We start from the raw sequence: 25,400 nt of genomic DNA, 5'->3' as shown, positions 1-25,400 counted from the left end.
TTGAGGGAAAAAAGAGAAGAACCAGGGAATGAGAGATGAGGTTTGAAGCAGTCATTTTCCTAGGAGAATCAATATTGAAAGTTTTCACAACCAGTTGATGCTTCTTGATCTGCCCCTCTATTTAAGGGCCACGGGGGAAATGTCAAAGGCATTTGTAAGGAAAAATGAGTTACCAGATTGCACTGTTATCTTCCTTGTAGGTGATTTTGCCATCATTTCGCTATGTGAGAGCCCAAGAAAGAACTAATACATTTATTCTTCAGTTGCTGACCAAAGAACTAATTGCTGGGTTAGTACCACAAATAGGCAAGGCCAAATTGCTTTTTAAGTGTAGTAATTATAACAGCTGAAAAATCTGGAAGCAATCCAAATATAAAAATGATTTAAATTTGGCCACCCATTCTGGAGTATTGTGCATTCACTAAAAATACCTAGAAAGACTGTAGCAACATGTAAAAAACGGGGAGAAAGGAGGTTACACATCAGGTAAAAGAGAAGTGAAGAGGAAATCATGTCACAGAAAAAATTAAGAAGCTATGAAGAAGCCTTTTATTTATTCGTTTAACAAACATTTATTAAGCACCTACTACATCCCAGGCACCAGGCCAAAGGCTAGGATGAGGCCAAAAAGAAAAGGTACCTGTAGAATTTACAGCTTAGAACAGTAGATTTAACAGAATAGAGTAACATTAACCCTTCCCACGAAGAGCTGCGGTATTCACACCTTTCTTTTTTAGTTGGAAGTGGTCTCTTCCTCTGTTTATGTAATTATTTTTAAATAGCAGTAATTGAATACACATTATAATTGCTGCTGCGAAGTTCACTTCTGATTCTCTGTCCTGCTACTGACCTCTCCATTTATGGAGTTCCCGCCCGTGTGTGTGCAAAGCGCCGAGCTCTCGCCCGTGTGTGTGCAAGGCGCCGAGTTCCCGCCCGTGTGAGTGCAAGGCGCCGAGCCGTGCCGGGGCGGGGAGGTGAGGTAAGACCTGAAGTCCCAGCTCTGGGGGCCTCTCCATCTAGCTGGAGGGAAGATTAATGGTTCTACTACTAGCCTGGCTTTGATAAGTGTCCAAGGAAAGGGGTTACATTAGGATGCAAGAGGAGATGTGGGAGGGCCAAGGCGCTCTGCCAGGGCCTTGCCGGGAGGGTAAGCAGAGCAGCCCAACGGTAGAACTTCTGCCAGCGGCGGGGACTCCGGTCGCAGCCGGCTGGCGGCCGGGAGCCGGAGACGCGGCGCGCGCAGCCTCCGGCCGGCCCCGCCCCCGGCGGCGGACCCCGCGCGCTGATTGGCCCGCGCCGGCCTCGCTCCGGGTTGGCGGGAGGTCTCCAGGCGGGGCTTGCGGCTGTGTAGCGACCAGCGAGCAACCGTCTGAGGTCCGAGAGCGTCTGCTGGAGGCCGGCCTCTGGCTCGGCCCCGCTCCTCAGCCCCAGGTTTCGGCAGGTACCTCCGCCCGCGCCTCGCCGGCGGCTTTCCGCTTTCGGCTGCGCCTGGTCCCCCCATTCCCGCTCGTCCCCAGCCCCGCCGCCCCCGGCGTGTGAGAGTGTGGCGGCCTTGGCCCCTTCCCCTCACGCTTCTGTCCATGAGTCCCCTCAGGTGCTTCGCTGCGCCTGGAGCACTCCCTCCCAGCTCCTTCGGGCTGTGCTTGAGCGGGCGGGCGGGGGCGACGAGGGGCCGCGCTCGGGTTCGCAGGGGCTGTCGCCGGCTCCTCGCCTCGCGGCTTAGGTCGTGCTGGCCGGCAGGCCGGGCCGGGGACGGGACCAGGACGGGCCGCCCGGCGGAGAGGGCCCTGCGGAGTGGCCCGGCCCGGCCTCCCAGCTCGGGTCCCGTCGGACACGCTGTGTCCCGAGCCGGCTCTCGGCGCCACACGTGGCCTCCCTGCCTTCTCTCGACGGCTGGAGACCAACCAGCTTCATTCAAACAGACAAAAAGAAGCCTTCGAAGTAATTTAACATTTAAAGGCTGATGAACCCATGCTGTGTTAGAAGTCAGATCCTGTTTGTCTACAAATTTTATTCTTTAACGGAGCACTTTTAAAAATCCTCTCGTTACCCCGAGCTCCTAGGGGAGGAGACGGGGCTCCCGCAGTGTCGCGGCGCGAGGTCGCGGTGAGACGCCGGCTCTCGCTGCAGGTCTGGGCGGGGGTTCCCAGGGGCCTCCGCGGGCTCTGCTCCTGCCGCCCCAGGCGCGCCCGAGAGCGCTGGTCTTAGAGCACCCTCGCCTGACTTGTCCTTCGGGCTGCCGCTCCTTTCCTCTTTCTCATCCCCGCCGCGTCTAACAAGCGGAGGGAGGCGTTCACCCGTTCCAGCTCCCGCTCCCCGCGTTCTGTCCACCAGGCTCCGAGTCGCCCCCACTCCGGCGAGGGGAGCTGCTCCGTCCACCCATGGCTTGGATGTCTCGTCAGGTTTGAACTTACTGAGGCAGCTGCGCGTGGAACTGCACAGACGCCGCAGCACCTAGCCCTTGGCTGAGGCTAAGTGTGCTACAGCCGTTAGATGATTAGTTAAATTAGAAAAAAAATCTTTAAAGCATCAGAAGAGTGGAGATTTGAGAACAGCCCCGGCAAAGCTTCCAACTACTTTGCCACAATATTTTTTTCTAAATTTGCTGTATTGTTTTTCAATAATTAGATTCTGTGGTTATGACAGAAAAAAATGCTTTAGTCATTTCAATAAGGATTCTTTTTTAAGAGTTATTTTATTTTAGCAAAAAGGTGATAAGCCCACCTTTCCTCCCCGCAGCGATGGCTTATTTAACCAAGTCACAATTTATTGTGCCCATTTACACTGCAAATGCTAGAATAATTTTTTTTTAATGTTCACTTATAGCTGGGTTTGTTTTCCTGGGGAGGAATGCAGTAAGTAATATCGGACCGCTTACTGTGTGTCAAGTATTTTAATCTTTAAAACAATTCTTTAGTGGTTAAAGAATAGGGGGCTTTGGTGTGGGACAGTCCTGGATTCAAGTCCCAGCTTTATCACTCGCTAATTATGTGGCCATGGGCAAATTTCTTAACTTCCCTAAGCCTCCAACTTCTTACCTAGAAAATAAGGATACAATAGTACCCACCTTATAGAAATGTTTTGAGAATTAAATGAGATAATACATGTAAAACTTTTAGAATAGTGTCTGGCACATACTAAGTGCTTGGTGTGAAGCAGTTCTAAAGAAGTTAAGGCTTACATGCCTGCCCTGAATTGCCAGTGGGTATTGCTATTAGATTTTTCATATAGGCAGATGAATCCCTATACTACTACTTCTATTGTATGATTCTGTGAACACCCACCCTGTCACTCTTTATATTACCCCTAGAGAGAAGAAATTATTTTAGATGCCTATACATTAGCTGTGGTCTACTTACCAAAAAAAAAAAAAATCCTAGGCATCCTATTCAAGTGTGAATTCTGGTATGATTTTTTTTCATGGTGGTGGAGTCCATGTAAAAACTCAGTAAAGGATCTTGCCGTATGAGCATAGTTTCTCGTAGTTCCCCCTCCTTCCTTATCTCTTGCCCTTCCCTGAAATGGCCCATATTTTAATTTGCCTTTCATTCTTTCCCTCTTGCTTGCCATCGAACCCCTAATTCTCTTGTTATATCTAAATGAAGAGCAAAATTTAAAAGCTACCTCAAGGTGCAATTTGACCAAGAAGGTAGCATTAATAGCTTCTCTCCTTAAGCTCCTTCTCCATAACTCCTGCCAGTGTTTGCTCGTTAACCTCAATGAATCTCTATTTTGGGAATTTCAGGTATTTCCTTCTCTTTCTGTTTTCTCCAATTTTATAGGAAACATCCCAACACATACATAAGGGTTTAGTGAAACAGTGTAAAGCTATACTGTGAGCATGATATTTATTTTTTGATTCATAGAAAATTTGCATCCTATTTCATGATATATCCATGGTTGTTTTAGCATAACAACACTATTTTAAGTTACTTAACATTGAGTAAATCTTACCTCCTGGTAGATATTCCACAGTTATTCTATATTCTGATACATTCCAACCCAAGCGTAACCCACACACACACACCCCTCCCTCCCCAATTTGAGAAGCCTGACTATTTAGTTTTTTCCATCTAGATTGTAAGGCTGCTCTTGCTTCAGGAAAAAAGATGCAGATGAGGCCTCCAGCTGTCTCCCAGATGAGGTGGGTAGGAAAGAGCAGAAAGTTGTTACACAAGTCTCAGGGCTCAATTTATCACCCATTCCTTTTTCTGTGGCACCTGTAGCACCCCTACCCCCAACTCCATAATTGCCTTCAATTTGGTTGGACCTTAGGATCTAGGAAGAAAGATGGGGAGAGAGGAGGGAAGCAAAATAGAGGGAAGAGAAGCAATTAGAGAATCAACTGAATAGAATTTCCTCTGCCCATTCTTCATAATCTAGCCCTGTACTGTCTAATAGGGTAGCCACTAGCCTAACCCATAGGGTAGCTATTGAGCACTTGAAATGTGGCTGGTGCAACTGAAGAATTGAATTTTTATTTTAATTTAAAATTAAATACTGAAGGAGTGTAAAATATTTTTCCCTTACAGCTACTTAATTTGGTAGGACTGTATTTCACTTTAACTGTTGGAAATTTAGCATCCAAATTGAGATACACTGTAAGTGTAAATACATGTGAGATTTCAAAGACTTAGTACACAAAAAAAGAATAAAATATCTCATTAATTTTTATATTGATTACATGTTAAAATAATATGTTGGATTATATTAGGTTACATAAATTTTATTACTAAAATAAATTCACTTGTTTATTTGTACTATTTTAATGTGGCTTTAAAAATAGAAAATTACCTATGTGGCTCACATTATATTCGACAGTACTGATCTAGCCCCACTGTATCCAATCTTATTTTCCATTCCTTCCTTCAGCAGGGAAGTTTCTGAGGGTCAGGAAGGAGAATCTGTACCTAACTCTTTGAACACCAAGGGAGGCATGGCTGCCTGGGTCACTGTGAGTTATGGATTCAGAGGTTCTCATTAGGGTCTTAGACTAGTTTCCTGCTTTGCTTATTCATACCTTCACTTCCTATTGCCCTATAAATACTTTGACCACAAAAGTAATGACTGTAGTAACTACGTGAACTGATTACCACCAAACATGATACTGATTATGCATATTGTTAAATATTGATGGATTAACTGTTTCAAATTTTTTTCGATTATAACACTATACATTCATGTACACTTATAATCAGCCACTCAAATATAATGGTCATGCACTCAGAACTTTAAAAATTAGAGTGATCAGTGTATGAGACTCCCTCAAAGCACATATACCATATATTTCTTTGCTAAAATTGTTTTTAACTTTTTAATAAATACCAATAAATGTTTGTTGAATAAGTGAATTTTGTAACATATCAAGGAATTTACCAGTAATAAAATATGTTTTTGTGGGGGGGGGGTTGTTTTTTAATATAACACGATATTGATAATAATTTAGTTCTGGAAATAGTTTGCCTTGTTCTATAAAGAATTGGAGGTGGCATATAAGAACCATATGATAAAATTATGTCAAAACAAGCAGAATATGGGGGGCTTTGGGGAGAAGAAGGAAAAAAAGAAAAAGAAGATTGGCAACAAATGTTAGCTCAGGTGCCAATCTTTATAAAAGAAAAACAAGCAAAATAAAAAATTATCAGGAAAAAATAATATCACAAATAGATTATAAACTCAGCAGTTTCTATAATTAACTTTCACATTTGGTTTTGAGTTCCCTTGTTGTCAAAGCAAAATACTATGCAGGATCTTATTATTTGGGAAGAGGAGGCATATTAGTTACCCACAGCTTTTCTTGGCACTGAATTTAAAAGCAATTTCTCTTGTGAGTCACTGTCACAGATAACATTTTAGTAACAAGCTTAGTAACATTTCATATGACTGCATCTGGTAGTGTCATTCAATTGTTTTTATATAGAAATGAACGAGTGTGATAAATAATTGTATGTTTTATTTTTACAGGAATCTTGGGAAACCAAAATGAGGCATAATCAGCTGTGTTGTGAGACACCACCTACTGTCACTGTTCATGTAAAATCAGGGTCAAATAGATCACATCAGCCTAAAAAAACTGTTAATCTGAAGCGTCCTATTTTTAAAGATAGTTGGCCAGCATCTGAAAAAAATGCACATAATAGCAAAAAGTCTAAACGCCCCAAAGGACCCTGTCTAGTTATACAGCGTCAGGAAATGACTGCTTTCTTTAAATTATTTGGTAGGTTTAAAATATTATAATAGTGGTAATTGTAAAGTACTTAAAAATGAGAGAATGTAAAGATTTATTTTATCATTTTCATAGTAACCAAAGAGGATGCTCTTGTTTTCTGTGTCAGATTTTCCATCTTTTGATTGCTTTTGGATTAGAAATTTAGACTCACTTAGCTTCTAGACTACTTAAATCCAAGTGTCAAATGTAAATTCTAGGCAACTCAAGTTTATAGCATGAGTTTTGTTTAACTTAAAATAAAATACTACATAAAGTCTCAGGTAAGCCAACTGACTCATTTGATTGGGCCTCAGGGGTTTCCTAGGACTTTCAGTGCTAAAACTGAGCAAACTATGGAAATGTTAGTCAGTCTAGAGAAGTTTCAGTATTTTATCTGGGAAATATTGTCCAAAATTAACTATGCTTTATCATCATATTCATATTATGAAATTGAGTTTGAATTTGTTCAGATCATCAGACAGTGCTACTTTGCTGATAAATTTTTAAAAAATAGCCCAAAAGAAACTTTTTTATAGTACTTCTCCTGGCCAAGAAAGAGAAGGGATTTTCTTTTTAAGTAAGGTAATGAGGTAGACAGATTAGAATAAAGGGTAGGATAGATGGAATCTGGTAAATATCTGCAGGAATAAATCAAGTCAAGTAGATAACACAGTCTGGTAGACCCAGGTAACAGGATTCCTTGTTTCTAGAGGATGGCAGATGCATGTAAGAGGAGAGGGATGGGGATAAGAGTATTTGCCCCGCTGAGAGGACAGAAATCTTAAAAAAAATAAAAATAAAAGAGGGAAAGCTGGTTAATATTTAAAGAAAAGCAAAATAAGAAGATGAGATAAGAAGAAGAAAAAAGATCTAAGTAATATAAGTAGAAAAATGTTGAACTGTAAGGATGTTCCCTGTCAGGATCTAGAATGCTGTTAATACAAGTTTCCCTCTTAAGAGTAGAGCAAAATAATTTACCCAGAAACTTAATTAATCATAACTGATCATGCTAAAACAAGAAAATACCTGGCTCTACCATTTTCGGTAATTTAAGAAATAGAAATAGAATTAACAAGGCAGAAATTTTTTCAGAAAATCAGTACTTATTCTTGGAACTTTCCATACATTTGGCTTTTTTGATGATATTTCTAGGTTGTAAAAATATAAAGTTATGCTTTGTTACTTAAAATGAAGGGGACATTGGAAAAAAGTAGATTTCCTCAGATTATATTCCAACAACTACCCATATATTTTGGGATTATATATTTTCTCCTTTTAAAATAGAAATAAGTGTTTTGACCTACTTTTTGGATGTTATTCCTTTTTTTAACAAGTTTTTTTTTTTTTTTGGTGAGGAAGATTGGCCCTGAGCTAACATCTTTTTAACAGTATTTTTGTTTGTTGATCTTTTTGTTATAATACTCAGTTTTTCCTAAATTAAGTGTTAAGTAACTAATCAATTATGAATCTTCTTTATATAGACATTTTCATTTGTATTTGGATAATAGAGATAAATAGGAGGAGAGCAGAGGAATCCAAAACTAAAAAAATACCCTGGGACCTCAAAGGAGAAAGTAATAGAAAAAGTAAAACATATTTAGAAAACAAAGTATTCATTAAGTCATTATTTCTTAAAGACTGAGTTATCTTTTATCAGATTCCATTTCCACCTGTTAAAGATTGATTTTGGAAAGTAATAAAGAGCTAATCTAGAGTTACCCGACACATATTTCTCAAAGAGCTATTGGAATATTTAGTAAACCAAACACTTCTAACATTCTCCCTCCAGTCTTAGCTAATATATTAAGGCAAATCAGATGGAAAGCCAAAGAATAAAGCAATAGCTTTTTGTACAGTGCTTGCAATGGTAAATATACCAAAGAACTCAAAATTACACCTTAGGCAACACTGGTCCAGTTTGTTTGATATCTAATCGTCATTTATAATCTCCTTATGTAGAAATTAATTCTTCAAAAGGAAACAATCTATTTTTAAAAGACAAGTCATAGCTATCTTTTGTTGTAGATGATGATTTAATTCAAGATTTCTTGTGGATGGACTGCTGCTGTAAGATTGCAGACAAGGTAAATTTGGTAACAATATAATCATTAACCAGCATTATTATATTACTAGACCACCAGAACTTTAACAAAACCTTATAAAAATTTTCTACCTTATTAAGGTTAGGAAAAGAACTAGCCTACATTGCTCCTTCAAAGTGAAATCCTTACACACTAATTTTTGAAATTAGCATACACTATAGATTCATTCTATACTTGAGGAGTTGTAGAGTATTATTGATAAATTTAAATGACCTTAAGTCTATATCTGTTTGATTGAAAACAAGAATCTGTGTAGACTTAATATGTTTTGATCAGAATTATTACCTTTTATCAGGCTGTGGAGAAAGAATATTCTGTGATTCATTCTACTAAGGCAGTCTGTTGTACATTTTAATATTTTGAAGGTAGTTTAGATAAATCATAAAGTAAAATTAGTTTATCTTGGTCTTTAAGGATCAGTGTTTCACAAAAAACATCATGATGCTAATTTACATACTAGGGATGATGATGTTTCTATACTCTTTAGATTTAGGTGAACAGTTCTGATTTCAGCTTTGTAAATACCATCTTAGACCAGGGAGTCCTATCAGAAAATTCCACATGACTTCACATTACACTTAATGTGCCAACCAACAGAAAATGGAATGAACAGAAGATTAGCTAGTGATTAAATACCCAACAAGTTAATATTGATGTGAACTTTTTTATTTCAAGCTTAAGATAGCAAAAATAAAATCAGAGAAACTTTTTAATTTTGGAAAATTTCAAACATATACAACTTAGGGTAGAGAGAATAGAACAAAGACCCTCTATGTGCCTGTCATCTAGCTACAACAATCATCAACTCATGGCCATTCTTGTTTCTTTTAATCCATCTCCCCAAAACTGGATTACTTTGAAGCAAATCCCAGACATCCTAACATTTTATCCATAAATATTTCAAGATGTATCTCTTAAAAGACAAGATCTTTTTAAACATGATCACAATGTCAGTAACACTTTTAAAAATTAACAGTAATGCCTTAAGATCAAATATCCAGTTTTTGTGGAGTTGTAAAGTTTTAAACTGTTACAGTTTTAAGTGCGTTACAGTAATTAAAGTTGTTGGACAGCAGAGGGCAGTGCTTTAAAAGTAACTAACCAGGAGCACTGAATCTTAACAGTTTCAAAAGACCTCTACTGAAAGTTACCTTGAAAACTTGGAATCACCTTTGTCACCAATCTTGTGAAGTTAGCATGAAGAGGCATTTTGAGGGAGGGAATCTAATACATCAGTAGTACAACTTGTTTTTCATTTGAACAGGCAGAACCTGGCATAGTGTCCTAATATCAAGCTAGACGTGTCTTTCTAATAATACATTTAAAACACTTTTTTCCAATGACAATAGAGCCAAGTTATTCTAATTTCTGATTAGAAGTTATTTTTAAAAGATTATTTTAAAAAGAGTATGGATGTCTGCAACTAAGTCAAAGGGTTCAGGAAAAAAAATTTTGTATATACACATACATCAAGCCAATGTAGCAACATGTTAACTGGTGAATCTGGGTGAAAGATCTATGGTTATTTGTTTTATTATTATTTCAGCTTCTCTATATATTGGGTTTTGGTTAAAAAAATATTGGCAATAATAAAATTTAGGAGTTAATTCTAGTTATAATCTTAATCATGATAAATAGTCCAGAACTATTTCTCACTGTTCACATGGATTACAAGAAGCCAAAAAATAAGGACTCAAATAGATAATTCTATAATAAGGATAAATAATCCTTTATTGTTTTAGCTTATTATTCATCTTAAAGGTAACTTTTAAAGCAGTTTTACTTATGAAAGCAAAACGTTAATATTAATTTTTAACTTTTTTCCCCATAGTATCTTTTGGCTATGACCTTTGTTTATTTCAAGAGGGCTAAATTTACTATAAATGAGCATACCAGGATAAATTTCTTTACTGCTCTGTAAGTATGCTTTCTACTAAGTGATTTTTTAAAATTTTAGTAATAGTTTATAACATTGTGAAATTTCAGGTTACGTTATTATTTGTCAGTCACCATATATATGTGCCCTTTTACCCCTTATGCCCACCCTCCCCCCCAACCCCCTTCCCCTCTGGTAACCACTAATCTGTTCTCTTTGTCCATGTGTTTGTTTATCTTCTACATATGAGTGAAATCATATGGTGTTTGTCTTTCTCTGTCTGGCTTATTTCACTTAACATAATACCCTCCAGGTCCATCCATGTTGTTGCAAATGGGACATTTTATCTTTTTCTCTGACAGAGTAGTATTCCATTGTATATACATACCACATCTTCTTTATCCATTCATCAGTTGATGGGCACTTGGGTTGCTTCCATATCTTGGCTATTGTGAATAATGCTGCAATGAACATGGGGTGCATAGGTCTCTTTGAATTGTTGATTTCAAGTTCTTTGGATAAATACCCCATAGTGGCATAGCTGGGTCATATGGTATTTCTATTTTTAATTTTTTGAGAAATCTCCATACTGTTTTCCGTAGTGGCTGCACCAGTTTGCATTCCTGCCAGCAGTGTATGAAGCTTCCCTTTTCTCCACAGCCTCTCCAACATTTATTTTTTGTCTTGGTAATTATAGCCATTCTAACAGGTATAAGGTGATATCTTGTTGTAGTTTTGATTTGTATTTCCCTAATGATTAGTGATGTTGAACATCTTTTCATGTGACTGTTGGCCATCTGTATATCTTCTTTGGAAGAATGTCTGTTCATATCCTCTGCCCATTTTTTGATCGGGTTGTTTGTTTTATTGTTGAGTTGTATGGGTTCTTTATATATTTTAGAGATTAACCCCTTGTCAGATATACTATTTGCAAATATTTTCTCCCAGTTGGTGGGTTGTCTTTTCATTTTGTTCCTGGTTTCCTTTGCCTTGCAGAAGCTCTTTAGTCTGATGTGGTCCCATTTGTTTTTTTCTTTTGTTTCCCTTGCTTGAGTAGACATAGTACCTGAAAAGATGCTGGTAAGACTGATGTCAAAGAGTATACTGCCTATATTTTCTTCCAGGTGTTTTATGGTTTCACATCTTACCTTCAAGTCTTAAATCCATTTTGAATTAATTTTTGTGTATGGTGTAAGATAATGGTTTACTTTCATTCTTTTGCATGTGGCTGTCTAGTTTTCCCAACACCATTTATTGAAGAGACTTTCCTTTCTCCATTGTACGTTCTTGGCTCCTTTGTCGAAGATTAGCTGTCCGGAGATGTGTGGTTTTATTTCTGGGCTTTCAGTTCTGTTCCATTGATCTGTGTGTCTGTTTTTGTACCAGTACCATGCTGTTTTGATTACTACAGCTTTGTTCTACTAAGTGAGTTTTGTGGTAGTTAATTATAATATATACGATACCTTATTTAAAACAGAGGTGGTTTAAAACAAGATATATATCTTTGCACAAGGCTTTCCTGTATAAAAACTAGGTTTTTTACTTTAATAGGATAGTTTTATATTCTTTTCACTGATCTTATCCTGCTACATACCTAACATTTACTCAGTATTCCACTTGAGTTTGTATTGTACCTTTACATTTTTCAAAGTACTCCATATAAATTATCCCAAATTTTCCTCTTTTGGACTTAGATCTTTTTTAAAAACCAAAGTATTCTTTTAAAATTTCCAGTTAATATATAGTAAAAGTCATCATCATCATTGTCCTTTTACATTGAATAGTTTGTGGAAAATGCTTTGGACGTACTCATTGTATATCAGGAGTTATTCATATCTGATACCTTTAGTATCCACTAACTGTTTTACTCTACACACTAAACTGTGACCAAGGAATGTAATTTGTTTTCCAGTTCTTCCATTCACTTTATATTAGACAGTTCATACTAACTTTGTTGAATACCACAACAGCTGTTAGCACTGAAGAGTAAGTTTTTACTCAAAGTCTGTTTAATTCAGAATCAAAGTGTGATTCAAGAAATAGGACTAGAAGAAACTCATCTCTGCATGTAATCAGGAGACAAATTTCCCCATGCATACGGAAAAATGAACTTAGTATAAAATTTGGTGCTGATTGCTAAATTGGAAGAATATAATAGTATTAGCTGATATTGGATATGATGTACAGGGACCACAAAAATGTTTTTTGTAAGTTCATTGAACCTCCCCTATGAGATACATTTTTAAATTATCCCCATTTTACAGATGAGGAAATTGAGACTTAGGAAGATTAAGTACTTTCCAAGATCACAAAAGTTAGTAAGCTGCAGAGCTGGGGCGCAAATTCAGGTGTGAGTTGCCAGTGGTCTAATTCAGCCACTGACCACTAAGCCATATTGCTTTTTACGTGTCTCTTAGTATTGTATGATATGTGTATGTTGATGCACTATCTATTTTGTAGTTTTTTCTCACCTGAAAATTAAAAACAAACCAAAAGAAGCTTTAGTTTAAATTTTACTGGATGCTTGAAAGTGGATTTGTTTGACTTTTTTTGTAAAGTTATTACCAGTAAAGCACTGTGTCAGCTTACACTATGTAGTAGTCTATGCGGTTGCATTGCATGTTGTATTATATGATACATATTAAAAATAACATGAATCATAATTTCCATTTTATATCTAATCATACTTTTTGTATAGCCTGACTCAATAGTTCTTCTCATTAAATATTTTCTCAGCCACAATTCTAACTCAAGTTCTTTTCCTTTGTATATATTCTTATAACACTCTAACTTCTATTGTCATTCTTCATATTCTCTTTTACAGTTATTTGTTTCATACTTACTTGCCTCTTCTACTTGACTGTAGGCTCCTTAAGGGCAAGAAACCTGTATATTACCTTTTTTTGCATCCTTCAGTGGCTAACATATGACAGCTTCTTAATTCTTTATTTGAATAAACGTAGCTATTATGCAAAAGAAATGAACTCTGCTCCAGGAAAATCTAACTAGTTAATTTCAAATTAGAAGATAACTTACATGTATGCGATACAGATATTTCATCACATTGAGACTGAAAAATTGTTAATCTAGAATAGAATCTTGATGTAATCCTGATGTCATAGTACCATAATACATTATAGATTTTCCATGTTTCACTTAGCAAGCATGAAAGGGGCCAACCTTTGGCTCTGTCTACCCCTCACTGAGAACTATCAAGGATACTAAAGTAAGAAATTACTTTATGCAGTTTCACAGAAGACATGATTTGACTCCTGAATAGGTTTGACAATGAGGTGCTTTATAATAAGGTAATATTAAAATATGTACAATTATTTTGAGGGAGGATAAAGTAATATGTAGGTGATCATTTTATATTAATGTAACTAAATATGAATATGCACATGGTTTTTTAAAAAAAGTACATAAGAGGGTATACAGTTAAAAGTAAGACTTCCTCCTCTCTCAACACCTTGGCCTTGCTCCTCAAGGACAATTAACAGTTTCATCTCTATCTGTCTAGAAATGATTTTCTGTATATGAACCAGTGTGTATATTACATGAATAGAAGTGTATTATATACTTGTATGCCTTTAAAAAGTTTTAAATGTGAAATATCTACAAAAGAGTGTGTGGAGTGTGTATGTATGTGTGTGAAAGAATTAAAGCAAAACAAATACTCGTGTACCCATGACGCAACTCAATGATAGAATATTGCCAGAATCTTAGAAGGTTACAGTACAGTTTCCCAATTAGAGCCCTCCCTTCCACAAGTAATCATTTTCTTACTTTTCTTTATTCTATGTATATACCTCTAATAATATATTATTTGTTTTTTTCGGTTTTTGATCTGTATATAAAGGAATCGTGTACTATTCTTCTGTAATTTCCTTCTTTTGCTTTATAATATGATTTTGAGATTCACTTATATTGATACGTGTAGCTGTAGTTCACTTATTTTCACTGCGGAATAATATTTTATTGTTGCTTATATATTTGGATTTTTTTTTTACCATCGTGTTATGTACTTTCTGTATGCCCATTTTTTCTATTTCTTCTTCCCCCTCCATTTTTATCTTCTTTTTGATTGAGATTTTTTTAATTTTTACTTTCTTTTTTTTTGAGGAAGATTAGCTCTGAGCTAACATCTGCCTGCTGAGGAAGATTGGCTCTGAGCTAACATCTGTGCCCATCTTCCTCTATTTTATATGTGGGACACCTGCCACAGCATGGCTTGATAAGTGGGACATGGGTCTGTGCTGGGAATCCAAACTGGTGAACCCTGGGCCGCTGAAGCGAAGCACGCAAACTCAACTGTTATGCTACCAGGCTGGCCCCTAAATTTTACTTTTTGACATCTTTTTTTCCTCTACTTGTTTGGAAATTATACAGTGTACATCTATTCTTTTAGCAATTACTCTAGTTATTTTTAATCACAAGAACCTTAAGCATTTTAACTCTTAATCACCCCCTTCCCAACTTATATTCTCGTTTTGCAATTCTATAGTTCTACCTGATGTCCTCCAAAAAGTTAGACATTATTCTTGTTATTTTATACATTCAACATTTTAGATTTACCCACATATTTAGGGCTAGCCCTGGTGGCCTAGTGGTTAAGTTTGGCATGCTCCGCTTTGGTGGCCTGGGTTCGGTTCCCGGGCACAGACCTACACCACTCATCTGTCAGTGGCCATGCTGTGGGTTTGGCTCACATACAAAAAGAGGAAGATTGGCAGCAGGTGTTAACTCAGGGCAAATCTTCTTCAGCAAAAAAAGAAAAAATAGATTTACCCACATATTTATATCTTTGCTTACTATTCTTTCTTGCATCTCAAACCTTCCACTTGAGATCATTTGCCTTCCTTTCTTTCTTTATTTTTGTTTGTTTTGTTTTGTTTGCTGAGGAAGATTTGCCCTGAGCTAACATCTGCTGCCAATCTTCCTCTTTTTGTATGTGAGCTGCCACCCACAGCATGGCCACTGATAGATAACTGGTGTAGGTCCACACCTGGGAACCAAACCCAGGCCACTGAAGTGGAGCATGCTGAACTTAACCACTAGGCAACTGGGACTGACCCTGCCTTCCTTTCTCACTGCTTTTAAGACCTCCCTTTCTTTGGTGTTTGTCTATTAATTCCAGTATCTTCAGACTTCAGGGTTTGTTTCTGCTCATGGTAACTTGTTCTCTTATGTGTTTTGTAATTTTTTATCGTAAGTTGCCCATTTTTCTTGGAAAGTCATCTATGGGGCTTGTGTTGTTTCCCATTGGATATCCTGGGGGATTAGGGAAATCTCCATACCTCTGTTCCTGTGTTATCTAACATGTGTTTTATTTTATGACTGCTTTTAAGATTTTTATCACTAGTTTTGAGCAATTTGATTATGATGGGCCTTGGTGTAATTTTCTTCATGTTTTGTGCTTTGGGGTTCATTGAGCTTCTTTGTGAATTTATAATTTTCATCAAATTTCAAAAATGTTCAGGGCCAGCCCGGTGGCCTAGTGGTTAAATTTGGCATGCTTTGCTTCGGTGGCCTGGGTTCACAGGTTCAGATTCCAGGTGCAGACCTACACCACTTGTCAGCCATGCTGTGGTGGTGACCCACATATAAAAAAATAAAGGAAGACTGGCATAGATGTTAGCTCAGGACTAATCTTCCTGAGCAAAAAAAATAAAAAATTTTCAGCCATTATTTCTTCAAATATTTTTTCTGTCCACCCACTACCCTTTAGGGACTCCAGTTTCACCTTTATTAGCCTGCTTTAAGTTAAATCACAGCTCATTGATGCTCTGTTCATATTTTTGTTTTTTTCTCTGTGTGTTTCATTTTGGATAGTCTGCAATATTTGATCTGCTATTAGTCTCACTTTGTATTTTTCATTATACACATAGTTTTCATCTTTAGAAGTACACTTTCAATGTGTCTACTTATCTTTTTGAACATCTGGAATAATTATAACTGTTTTAATGTCCTTGTCTGTTACTTCTACCATGTGTGTCAGTTTTGGTTGATTATTCCTCTTATTATGGGTCGTGTTTTCCTGCTTCTGTGCATGCCTGATCCCCCTCCAGTATATGGCAAGATACTTATTTCCATATGTGTATAAGGAAACTACCTGAACGTGGGGAAAGACCATAAGAAAGGCTTAGAGGGGACAGTACCTAACATTCACCCAGGACTGTAAATAGTGCCTGTTCCCACCCGCCAGAGAGAAAAAACTCATAATTCACAGGATATTGAGTAGAGTACTCAGGAATGTCTTGCCTCAGTAGTGGGGAATAAGTAGCTCCAGACTGAACATTGCTCCAGATCCACCTAACAAATCATAAAAGCAAGACCTGAGAGGATCAGACTGTTGCCAAGTAACATCTGCATTCCTAGAACAAAGCTCAAGATTTCTAGGAATACAAAAATATTCAGAACTCAACAGGGTAAAATTCATTGTATCTCAGTTTTTTGGTTTTTTTTTTTTTTTTTTTTTTTTTGGTGAGGAAGATTGGTCCTGAGCTAACTATCTGTGCCAGTCTTCCTCTATTTTGTATGTGGGATGCCACCACAGCATGGCTTAACAAGTGGTCTGTACATCCGCGCCCAGGCTCTGAACCAGCGAACCCCAGGCTGTGGAAGTGGAGCACCCAAACTTAACCACTATGCCACTGGGCTGGCCTCTGTATCTCAATTTTTGATCTACATTTCTTTAATTATGTGTAAAGTTGAATATCTTCTATGTGTGTGGTTTTGTTTTTTTTTTTTAAAAGACTGGCACCTGAGCTAACAACTGCTGCCAATCTTCTCTTTTTTTTTCCCTTCTTCTCCCTAAAGCCCCCTAGTACATAGTTGTATATTCTAGTTGTGAGTGCGTATGGTTGTGATTGTATGTGTTTATAAGCAATTTGCATTTTTTTATGAACTGCCTATTTCTTGTCCTTTACCCATTTCTTTTTTGAGTTGTTGGTCTTCTTTATTAGGTATCTGGCTAATACAGTTGAAGAAGATGAAGAAGAATCCAAATATGAAATTTTTCCATGGGCTTTAGGGAAAAACTGGAGAAAATTGTTCCCTAATTTCTTAAAGTTAAGGGACCAACTCTGGGATAGAATTGACTATAGGGCTATTGTAAGCAGGCGATGCTGTGAGGAGGTAAGATTTTAAGATACTTTATATATGTAATCTCTGTCTTCTGTTTATGTAATTTTCCTTGTTTGTTAATGTGCTTCTAATGTTTCAATTTTTGTATATTTAAGGGTAGACCATTAACTTTCATGGTTAACACGAGTACAACTTTTGTATCACAGTGGTCATGTTTCACTTTCACACCACAATAATTAAAAATTGTCATTTCTGTTTTTCAGAGCAGTCTATTTCTGTAGTAAGTACTTTTATTTTAGTGTGTTTCTCTTGTCTTAAAAGATCACCAAATATATTGGGAAAGGACAGTGTACACATTCCAAAATATCTTATGGTAATAACACTGGAGTTGAATAACAATTTCCATTAAATAAAATATATGAAATTTCAAGTTCCCAAGATTGAAATGCGAACTGCATGGTATAACATTTAAGTAAATTTAAATATGCTTAAAAACCATACCTCTTTTCACAAAGAATAGATAAAGTGAGTTTCCTTGATGCCAGATTCTATTAAAATAAAGCAGAAAGACACTAAAAATTAAAAGGTCGGTTATTTTATTTAATGTTCTGGTTTTCAATAAAGAAGAAAGTTAATGTTTCAAACTAAAGAAAAATTCTAGAATAGAAAGTTAAATGGAAGGCACTGATTACTGTAAGCCAGTACTATTTCAGAAAAGTCTGGTAAATATACACTATATAATACTGTAATTAAATGAAGTTATATACAGTTAAGTGACTATAGGCCAAAAGAGCGAATTAATGGATTAGTGTCAAACCTGAGGGAAGACTTTAGACATGTGTCAAAGAACTCTGTGCAGAACTAACCTTGTTAATTATATTTATTAATGAGATGAAGATAAGGCAAGTATGCATATTTGTGGATTAAATTAGGAGGATTGTTAAATGTTGGGGGAAATAAAAGGATTCAGAAAAAGCTTACAAGAGTATACAGCAGGTTAAGTCTTTACCAGATTACATTCAATAGAAAATATGAGAAATTGGGTATATACGGCCCTCCCAAATTAATGGATCCATCCTCATTATACGATTTAAATTACTCATTCCAGTTACAGGACACTGAAAGAGTCCTGTATTGTTATTTTTTGTCACTATCTCCCCAGGTCAGGAGTGGGTTTTGCACACCAGCTGCCATTGTTGGACATGATAGTGAGCCTTATTTGAACACTCTGATTTTTTCAGAGTAAATGCTTCAAGCCCCATGGGACACTCAGCTAAGGGCATGGAGGGGGCACCAGAAGCAAGAAGCCAGGATAAGCAATGTTCACCTCATGGCAAACTGCCCACCCTCTCCTAAGATACAACTACTAGCATTTTAACTGCAACAACTTTAATTTACACTATTGGAGCTGGAATTACCTCAGTTGCTGACACCAGGCTATTAAAGAGCCAGAGAATGATGTGGCTTAATGGCAACATCATGTCTGTAAAAGACTTTTACATTGTTTGTATAAAAGACTAAAAAGTTTTAGACAGTTCTAAATGGATTTACAGAAAAGTTTAGTCTTTCAAGGCTTCAACACTGAGAACTAACAGATCTCGCCCCTAATTCCAGATCTGTATATCAAGTTTCTTACTAATATCTCATTATCTAGTAGATAATAAAATTTAATATGCCGAAAATTGAGCTTCTGATTCTTCCACATAGACCTCCAAACCTGCTCCTCCTGCAGTCTTCCACATGTTAATAAATAACTTCATCCATTGTTAAGGCCAAAAAACTGTCACCCTAGACATCCATAACTTAAAAGTATCCAGCATCTTACCATTTTTTACCACCTCCACTACTAAACCCTACTTCAACTCTTGCCTCAATTATTGCCATAACCTTCCAAATAGTCTCTCTTATAACTTTCTTCCTCTAGTCTATTCCTGATACAGTAGCGAGAGTAAATCTTCTAGAAAGTTAGTCAAATCATGACACCTCTACTCAAAACCCTCCAGAGGCTTCCCATCTCACATAGGGTAAAAGGCAAAGTCCTTATCATGGTTCTACATGGTCTGCCAACTCTCCTCCCTTATCTCTTTGACTTCATCTTCCATCCTTTCTCACTCCATTCCAGTCACATTGGCTGCCTTGCTCTTCCTCAAACACAGCAAGGACACTCCCACTTCAGAGTCTTTGCACTTGCCATCCCATTACCTGGAACGCTTTTTCCCCAGATATCAGTATGCTTCACTTCCTCACTCCATTCAGGACTCTGCTTAAATGTAAGCTCAGAGAAACCTTTCCTTACCATTCTATATCAAGTAGTATCTCCCTCAATGGAAGAAAATTGAAGAGTCCAGAAATAAACCCTCACATTTATGTTCAATTGAATTTTGAGAAGGAGTACCAAGAAGATTCAATGAGGAAAGAATAGTCTTCAACAAATGGTGCTGGGACAACTGGATATCCACATGCAAAAGCATGCAGTTGGACCTCTGCTTCATATCATATATAAAAACTAACTCAAAATGGATCAAAGACCTAAATGTAAGCTAAAAGCTGTAAAAAGAAAACGGGTAAATCTTCATGACCTTGGATTAGATTTCTTGGATATAAGAACAAAAGAAAATGTACAAGCAACAAAAGAAAATATAAAGTGGACATCGTCAAAAGTTAAAACTTTTATCCTTCAAAGGACACCATCAAGAAAGTGAAGAGACATTCAATAAAATGGAAGAAATTTTTTACAAATCATCAGTCTGATAAGGAATTTGTATATAGAGTATATAAAGAGTTCTTACAACTCAGTAATAAAAAAACAACTCAATTTTAAAAAGGGCAAAGGATCTGAATAGGCATTTCTCCCAAAGAAGATATACAAGTGGGCAAAAAAGCACATGAGAAGATGCTCAACATCATTAGCCATCAGAGAAATGCAAAACCAAAACCACTTCACACCCACTAGGGTGGTTGTAATAAAAAAGATAAGTGTTAGCAAGGATGTGAAGAAACTGGAACCCTCATACACCTCTGGTAGTACTGTAAAATGGCATAGTTGCTTTGGACAACAGTCTGGCAGTACCTCAAAAGGCTAAACGTAGAGTTACTATATGACCCAGTAATTCCACACCTACTTATATACCCAAAAGAAATGAAAACTGTGTCCACACAAAAACTTGTACATGAATGTTCATAGCAGTATTCATTATAGTCAAAAAGTGAAAACCCAAATGTCTATCAACTAACGAAGGGGTAAACAAAATATGGTATATCCATACAATGATATATTACTTGGCAATTAAAAGGAATGAAGAACTGACACATGCTATAACATGGATGAACCCTGAAAACATGTTAAACGAAAGAAGCTGGTCACAAAGAACCACATATTGTATGATTCCATTTATATGAACTGTCTAGAATAAAATCCAAAGAAACAAGGTAGATTAGTGGTTACCAGGGATTTTTACCAGGGATCTTTATGGAGTGGTGAAAATGTTCTAAAAAAGACTGGTAATGGTTGTGGTACTCTGAATATACTAAAAAGCCATTGAATTGTACATTTTAAGTGGGTGAATTGTACGGTATTTGAGTTAAGTCTCAATAAAGCTGTTAAGTAGACCTCCTACTGTTACTCTGTATTCCTTTTCTCGGTTTTCTTCATAGCACTTAACCACCATATAACACTCTGTTTTACTTATTTATCTTGCTATTGTCCATTTCCCCCTACTAGAATATAAATTCCAAAAGGGCATGGTCTTTATTTTGTTCTTATTGTATCTCCAGTGCCTAGAACAGTGCCTGGAATATAGTAGGTACTCAGTAAATATTGCTGGCTGAGAGAATGAATGGAACTTAAAGCTTTGAATTCTTTTTCATACCTTTTTATCCATGAAATAGAAAAACAATAAACTATAAAACAATTCTTCACTGAGCTCACTTAGCACTGCCCCTTATTCTATTGGCATATAGATAAGCTATTTTTTTTCCCAGTTCCAACCAGGTACATTTGAATCATGTTGGTGCATAGGAAAGGCAATTACTTAGTAGATTTTATCCTGTTCTCTTAAGTACTCATTCAACAGCTAAATTATGAATAAGACAGTAAGTTCAGTGTCTTTATTGTGATATATTATAAAGAAGTATTACACATCCTTGCCCTGCAGTTTGCTGTGTTAAAGTAGCAAGACATGCTGTTAGAAATTTAGTTAAGAATTCTATGAATTTGTTATTGACAGCCCTGTTCTGTCATACTGCCAACCCATTTCTTTAGTCTCATATCCTAAAATCAACCCAAGTTATGACTGTAGCTACAAACTGGCTTACAATAATAATACTCTACATTTGCATTGTGCTTTACAAATTCACAAATATTTTCATATAAATTATCTTTTTTATCCTCACAAAAATTACCTGTGAAGGCTGTAGCATTCTCATTTTACAGCTGATGAAACAGAGGAGCGAGGAGATTGAGAGTTACTCAAGATCATACATCAGCTAAGTGGCAGAACCAGAACTTGACTTCACATCTAATGATTTCCCAGTGTTCTGTTTTCTCTGACATCTAGCCTCCACCTCTCATATTGGTTAGTTTAGAAAATGCATTTATATCTATTATTTTATCTCATGAATTAAATAGCATAAGTATTCTCTCCATTTTTTTAGAGGAAGCAACTGGCTTAGAAAGGTGGTGATTTATCCATAGTCATTCAGTTAATAAGTGGCAGGGCTAGGTAGTACTTAAACTGAGCACTCTTTCCATTATACACCGTTGTCTAAAAAAACCTAATTCTCTCCTTTCAGATAATATGAATTTTGTAATTTGTCTCCTTTTTAAAAAAATCTTTCCTGCTGCAAAGAAGCTAAGCGCCAGGCTTTATCCTTAACCACATCACTCTTACCCTTCGTTACTGGCACGTCTGCTTTCTTCCTTTAACCAGATTTTCCCTTCAGGGTTCTAGCTTAAAGAAAAAAAAGTTTCATTTGCTTTTTTTGTCAGCTGCCTTAAATCTTTTTTTGGAATGAGATGAGGTATGATTAAATTGAAAAATATATGTAGGGCTGCTCCAGAAAAAAGTAGACTATTTCCCTACTTATTCTGATCTTATCTTTCTACAATCAGCTTACCTTTTTGGAGACCAGCTCCTCTGAGGTAGAATTTATTTAGGTTGATTATAGCTTTCCAGATTGACTCACAGATTATGAAGGATGTCAATCTGATGAAAAGACTTAGACTCCAATTCTAGCCCCTTTATGCATCACAGGAGGTAGCAATTTTATCAAGAGGAAGCTTTTCTCTATTCTTGTTATGTACTCTGGCCTAGATGGCATAATATCATCATAGCTGATTTCTCTATCAGCTACTACTATAGGAATTTAGAAAGCAGTGATGTGATATAAGCAGTGTTTTGAAGAAAATAATCCAATGACAGTATGCAGAAGGGACCCAGTATAGGGAAGGTACTGGAAAATCCTAAACTCGCTATAGGTCAGGAAGCAAGATGTAAAGCTAGTGCTGAAGAAAAATAAATGTTACAAAATTATAATTGTAATTACTTGGTGACCAGTTGGAAATAGGTCATATGGGAGAGTGAGCTGTCAAGAGTTTCAAATCTATATAACAGAAAGAGTAATTGATTCCATAATGGAAACAGGAAAGGCTAAAGCAAACTGGTTTACTGGAAGATAAGGAATTTGGTATTAGACATATAAATTTAAGGTGATAATTGAATAAGTGAATGGTCAACAGGTATGAGTAACATGAGTCATCACATATAAGTGATGTTTAAAGCTTGGTAGCGTAGATAAAAGAGCCAAGGTGAAAGTAATGTTAATACTTTTTGAGCACTTGTTAGGCACTGTTCTAAGTACTGCACATGTATTAACTTTCACAATTCCTGCAGATAGCTAGGTAATCCCAGATGAGAAAACAGGCACAGAGAGACTAAATGAATTCTCTAAGGTCACACAATTAGTAAAGCACCACACCAGTATTCAAATCTAGGCAGTCTGACGCCAAAGTCAGTGCTTTTAACACCTATACTATACTATCTTGAGATATAGAGGAGTATACATGGAGAAAAACAAGAGTATCAAGTATTAAATTTTAAGAACACCACAGAGGCATCAAAAAAAAATCACTAAAAATGACAGAAGAGTAAGACAAAGTAAAAACTAAGATAATGTTTCTAGTAGTTCAGGTGCTACCAGTGCTTCAGAAAAGTCACTTTCATAGAATCACAGAATTTGAGGACTGTAAGTGACCTGTTTTTTCATATATTAAAGACACCCTGTGGCCCAGAAAGTTATGTAATTTGCTTAAGGTCATAGAACTAATAGAATTAAGACCAAAATTCTGCTCTCTTAACCCTGGTACAGTTTTCTTTTTAATTCAGTGTTATCACAATAACATTCTAAATGTATGTGTATAAAATATATGTAAACTATATATTTAAAAGTAAAAAAGTGTGCACACATTTTTCTAGCTGGGTTAACGTGGAGAGACTATGTCTATAGCTTATTGCAGAAAAAACAGTTTACCAAATTTTCTATTTTGTGCTCTTTGTATATCCTTCTGCTCTTCTCACTAGACTGCTGTAGAGTTCCTCCAAAAATCACATTTTCAAAAGTTCATAATGGCACATGAAAAGATGTTCAACATCACTAATCATGAGAGAAATGCAAATCAAAACTACCCTAAGATGCCACCTTACACCTGTTAGAATGGCTATAATCTCTAAGACAGAAAATAACAAATGTTGGAGAGGGTGTGTAGAGGAGAGAACCCTCATTCACTGCTGGTGGGAATGCAAACAGGTGCAGCCACTATGGAAAACAGTATGGAGATTTCTCAAAAAACTAAGAAAATAGAAATACCATATGACCCAGCTATCCCACTACTGGGTATCTATTCAAAGAACATGAAATCAACAATTCAAAATGACTTAGGTACCCCTATGTGCACTGCAGCATTATCCACAATAGCCAAGACATGGAAGCAACCCAAGTGCCCATGGACCAATGATTGGATAAAGAAGATGTGGCATATATCTAATGGAATACTACTCAGCCATAAAAAAGAATCATCTCATTCACAACAACATGGATGGACCTGGAGGGTATTATGTTAAGTGAAATAAGCCAGACAGAGAAAGACAAACACCCTATGATTTTACCCATGTGGAAGTTAAACAAACACTCGGACAAATAAACAGTTCGGTGGTTACCAGGGGAAGGGGGCTGGAGGGAGGGCACAGGGGGTGAAGGGGAGCACATAGATGGTGATGGACAAATAATAACGTACAACTGAAATTTCACAACGTGGTAAACTATTATGAACTCAATAAAAAAATTCATAATGTCAGTGGCCTCTAATTCTGAATTATTTTCATCTATCATTAAGAAATATTTAATGACTGCATAATATTGTGTGGAGGGCATTTGATAGGTGTATAAGAGACTATTCCTGCCCAGAGGAGACTTTCAGTAGAATAGGTTACATGCATAAAAAGATATATCTGAGTACTAGATACTTATATGCTAAAAGTCCTAATAAAAGCATTAACAAGAAAACCTGAGAGCTGGAGTTTTTAGAAAGATGGGACTTACACTGGGCACTGAAGAAAAAGCAATGCTAAGGCAAAAGGAGACGACATTCCAGACATGGGAAATAAAGATATAGAAGTGTTGAGGAAAAAACAGTACATAAATATAGAAGGAATAAGAAATTCTGATATTCTACTTCCTCACCTTAGGTAACTCTGAACCTAGTTTTACATTGTTACAGAAGTTTTTACAGTTAAAGTTAACATCTTTATTTCTACCTTTTTAAAGATATGTAACTTTATTACATGTCTTTGGTTGAAAGCTTTTTTGAAAGATTTAAGAAGTGGATTATAAAATAAATGTAATCCTAAAATATACTTTAAAAAATTAGCATGGCTAGTATTCCTTATGCCATTTTCTTGGGGGAAGCCACAATACCCCATTTTCTGAGGGGAATGGTCTTAATCTGGGGATTTTAAGGAAGTTTTCATTTTTAACAGCAAAAGCCTTCTTTCTTTCCAAACAAAATTTTACATACAATTCCCAAAGTTAAGCTTCTCTACTTGTTCTGTCTTCCCTTAGCACCTCCTGGAAC

The 25,400-nt window shown here is 36.7% G+C and overlaps 1 protein-coding gene across 4 annotated transcripts in view; it reads left to right on the top strand.

Moving 5' to 3' along the window:
* The first annotated feature begins 1,264 nt into the window (after window positions 1-1,264).
* SPDYA (speedy/RINGO cell cycle regulator family member A) overlaps window positions 1,265-25,400 on the top strand; it is a 33,195-nt gene continuing 9,059 nt past the window's right edge. The window contains exons 1-7 of one of the 4 annotated variants that reach the window (XM_023619311.2): window positions 1,291-1,441; window positions 4,078-4,144; window positions 4,876-4,954; window positions 5,965-6,217; window positions 8,234-8,292; window positions 10,142-10,227; window positions 17,152-17,323. In XM_023619311.2, the coding sequence (XP_023475079.1) occupies window positions 4,110-4,144; window positions 4,876-4,954; window positions 5,965-6,217; window positions 8,234-8,292; window positions 10,142-10,227; window positions 17,152-17,323 (684 nt within the window). In that variant the 5' untranslated portion in view covers window positions 1,291-1,441; window positions 4,078-4,109. Of the gene's footprint in view, window positions 1,442-4,077; window positions 4,145-4,872; window positions 4,955-5,964; window positions 6,218-8,233; window positions 8,293-10,141; window positions 10,228-17,151; window positions 17,324-25,400 lie in introns of all 4 variants that reach the window. The other 3 variants (XM_023619310.2, XM_023619313.2, XM_023619312.2) reach the window with 3 other exon arrangements.

The sequence above is a fragment of the Equus caballus genome, chromosome 15, assembly GCF_041296265.1.
Source record: "Equus caballus isolate H_3958 breed thoroughbred chromosome 15, TB-T2T, whole genome shotgun sequence".
NCBI lineage: Eukaryota > Metazoa > Chordata > Mammalia > Perissodactyla > Equidae > Equus > Equus caballus.
Note: the sequence above shows the minus strand (reverse complement) of the source record. Positions and strands in the feature narration are given on the sequence as shown.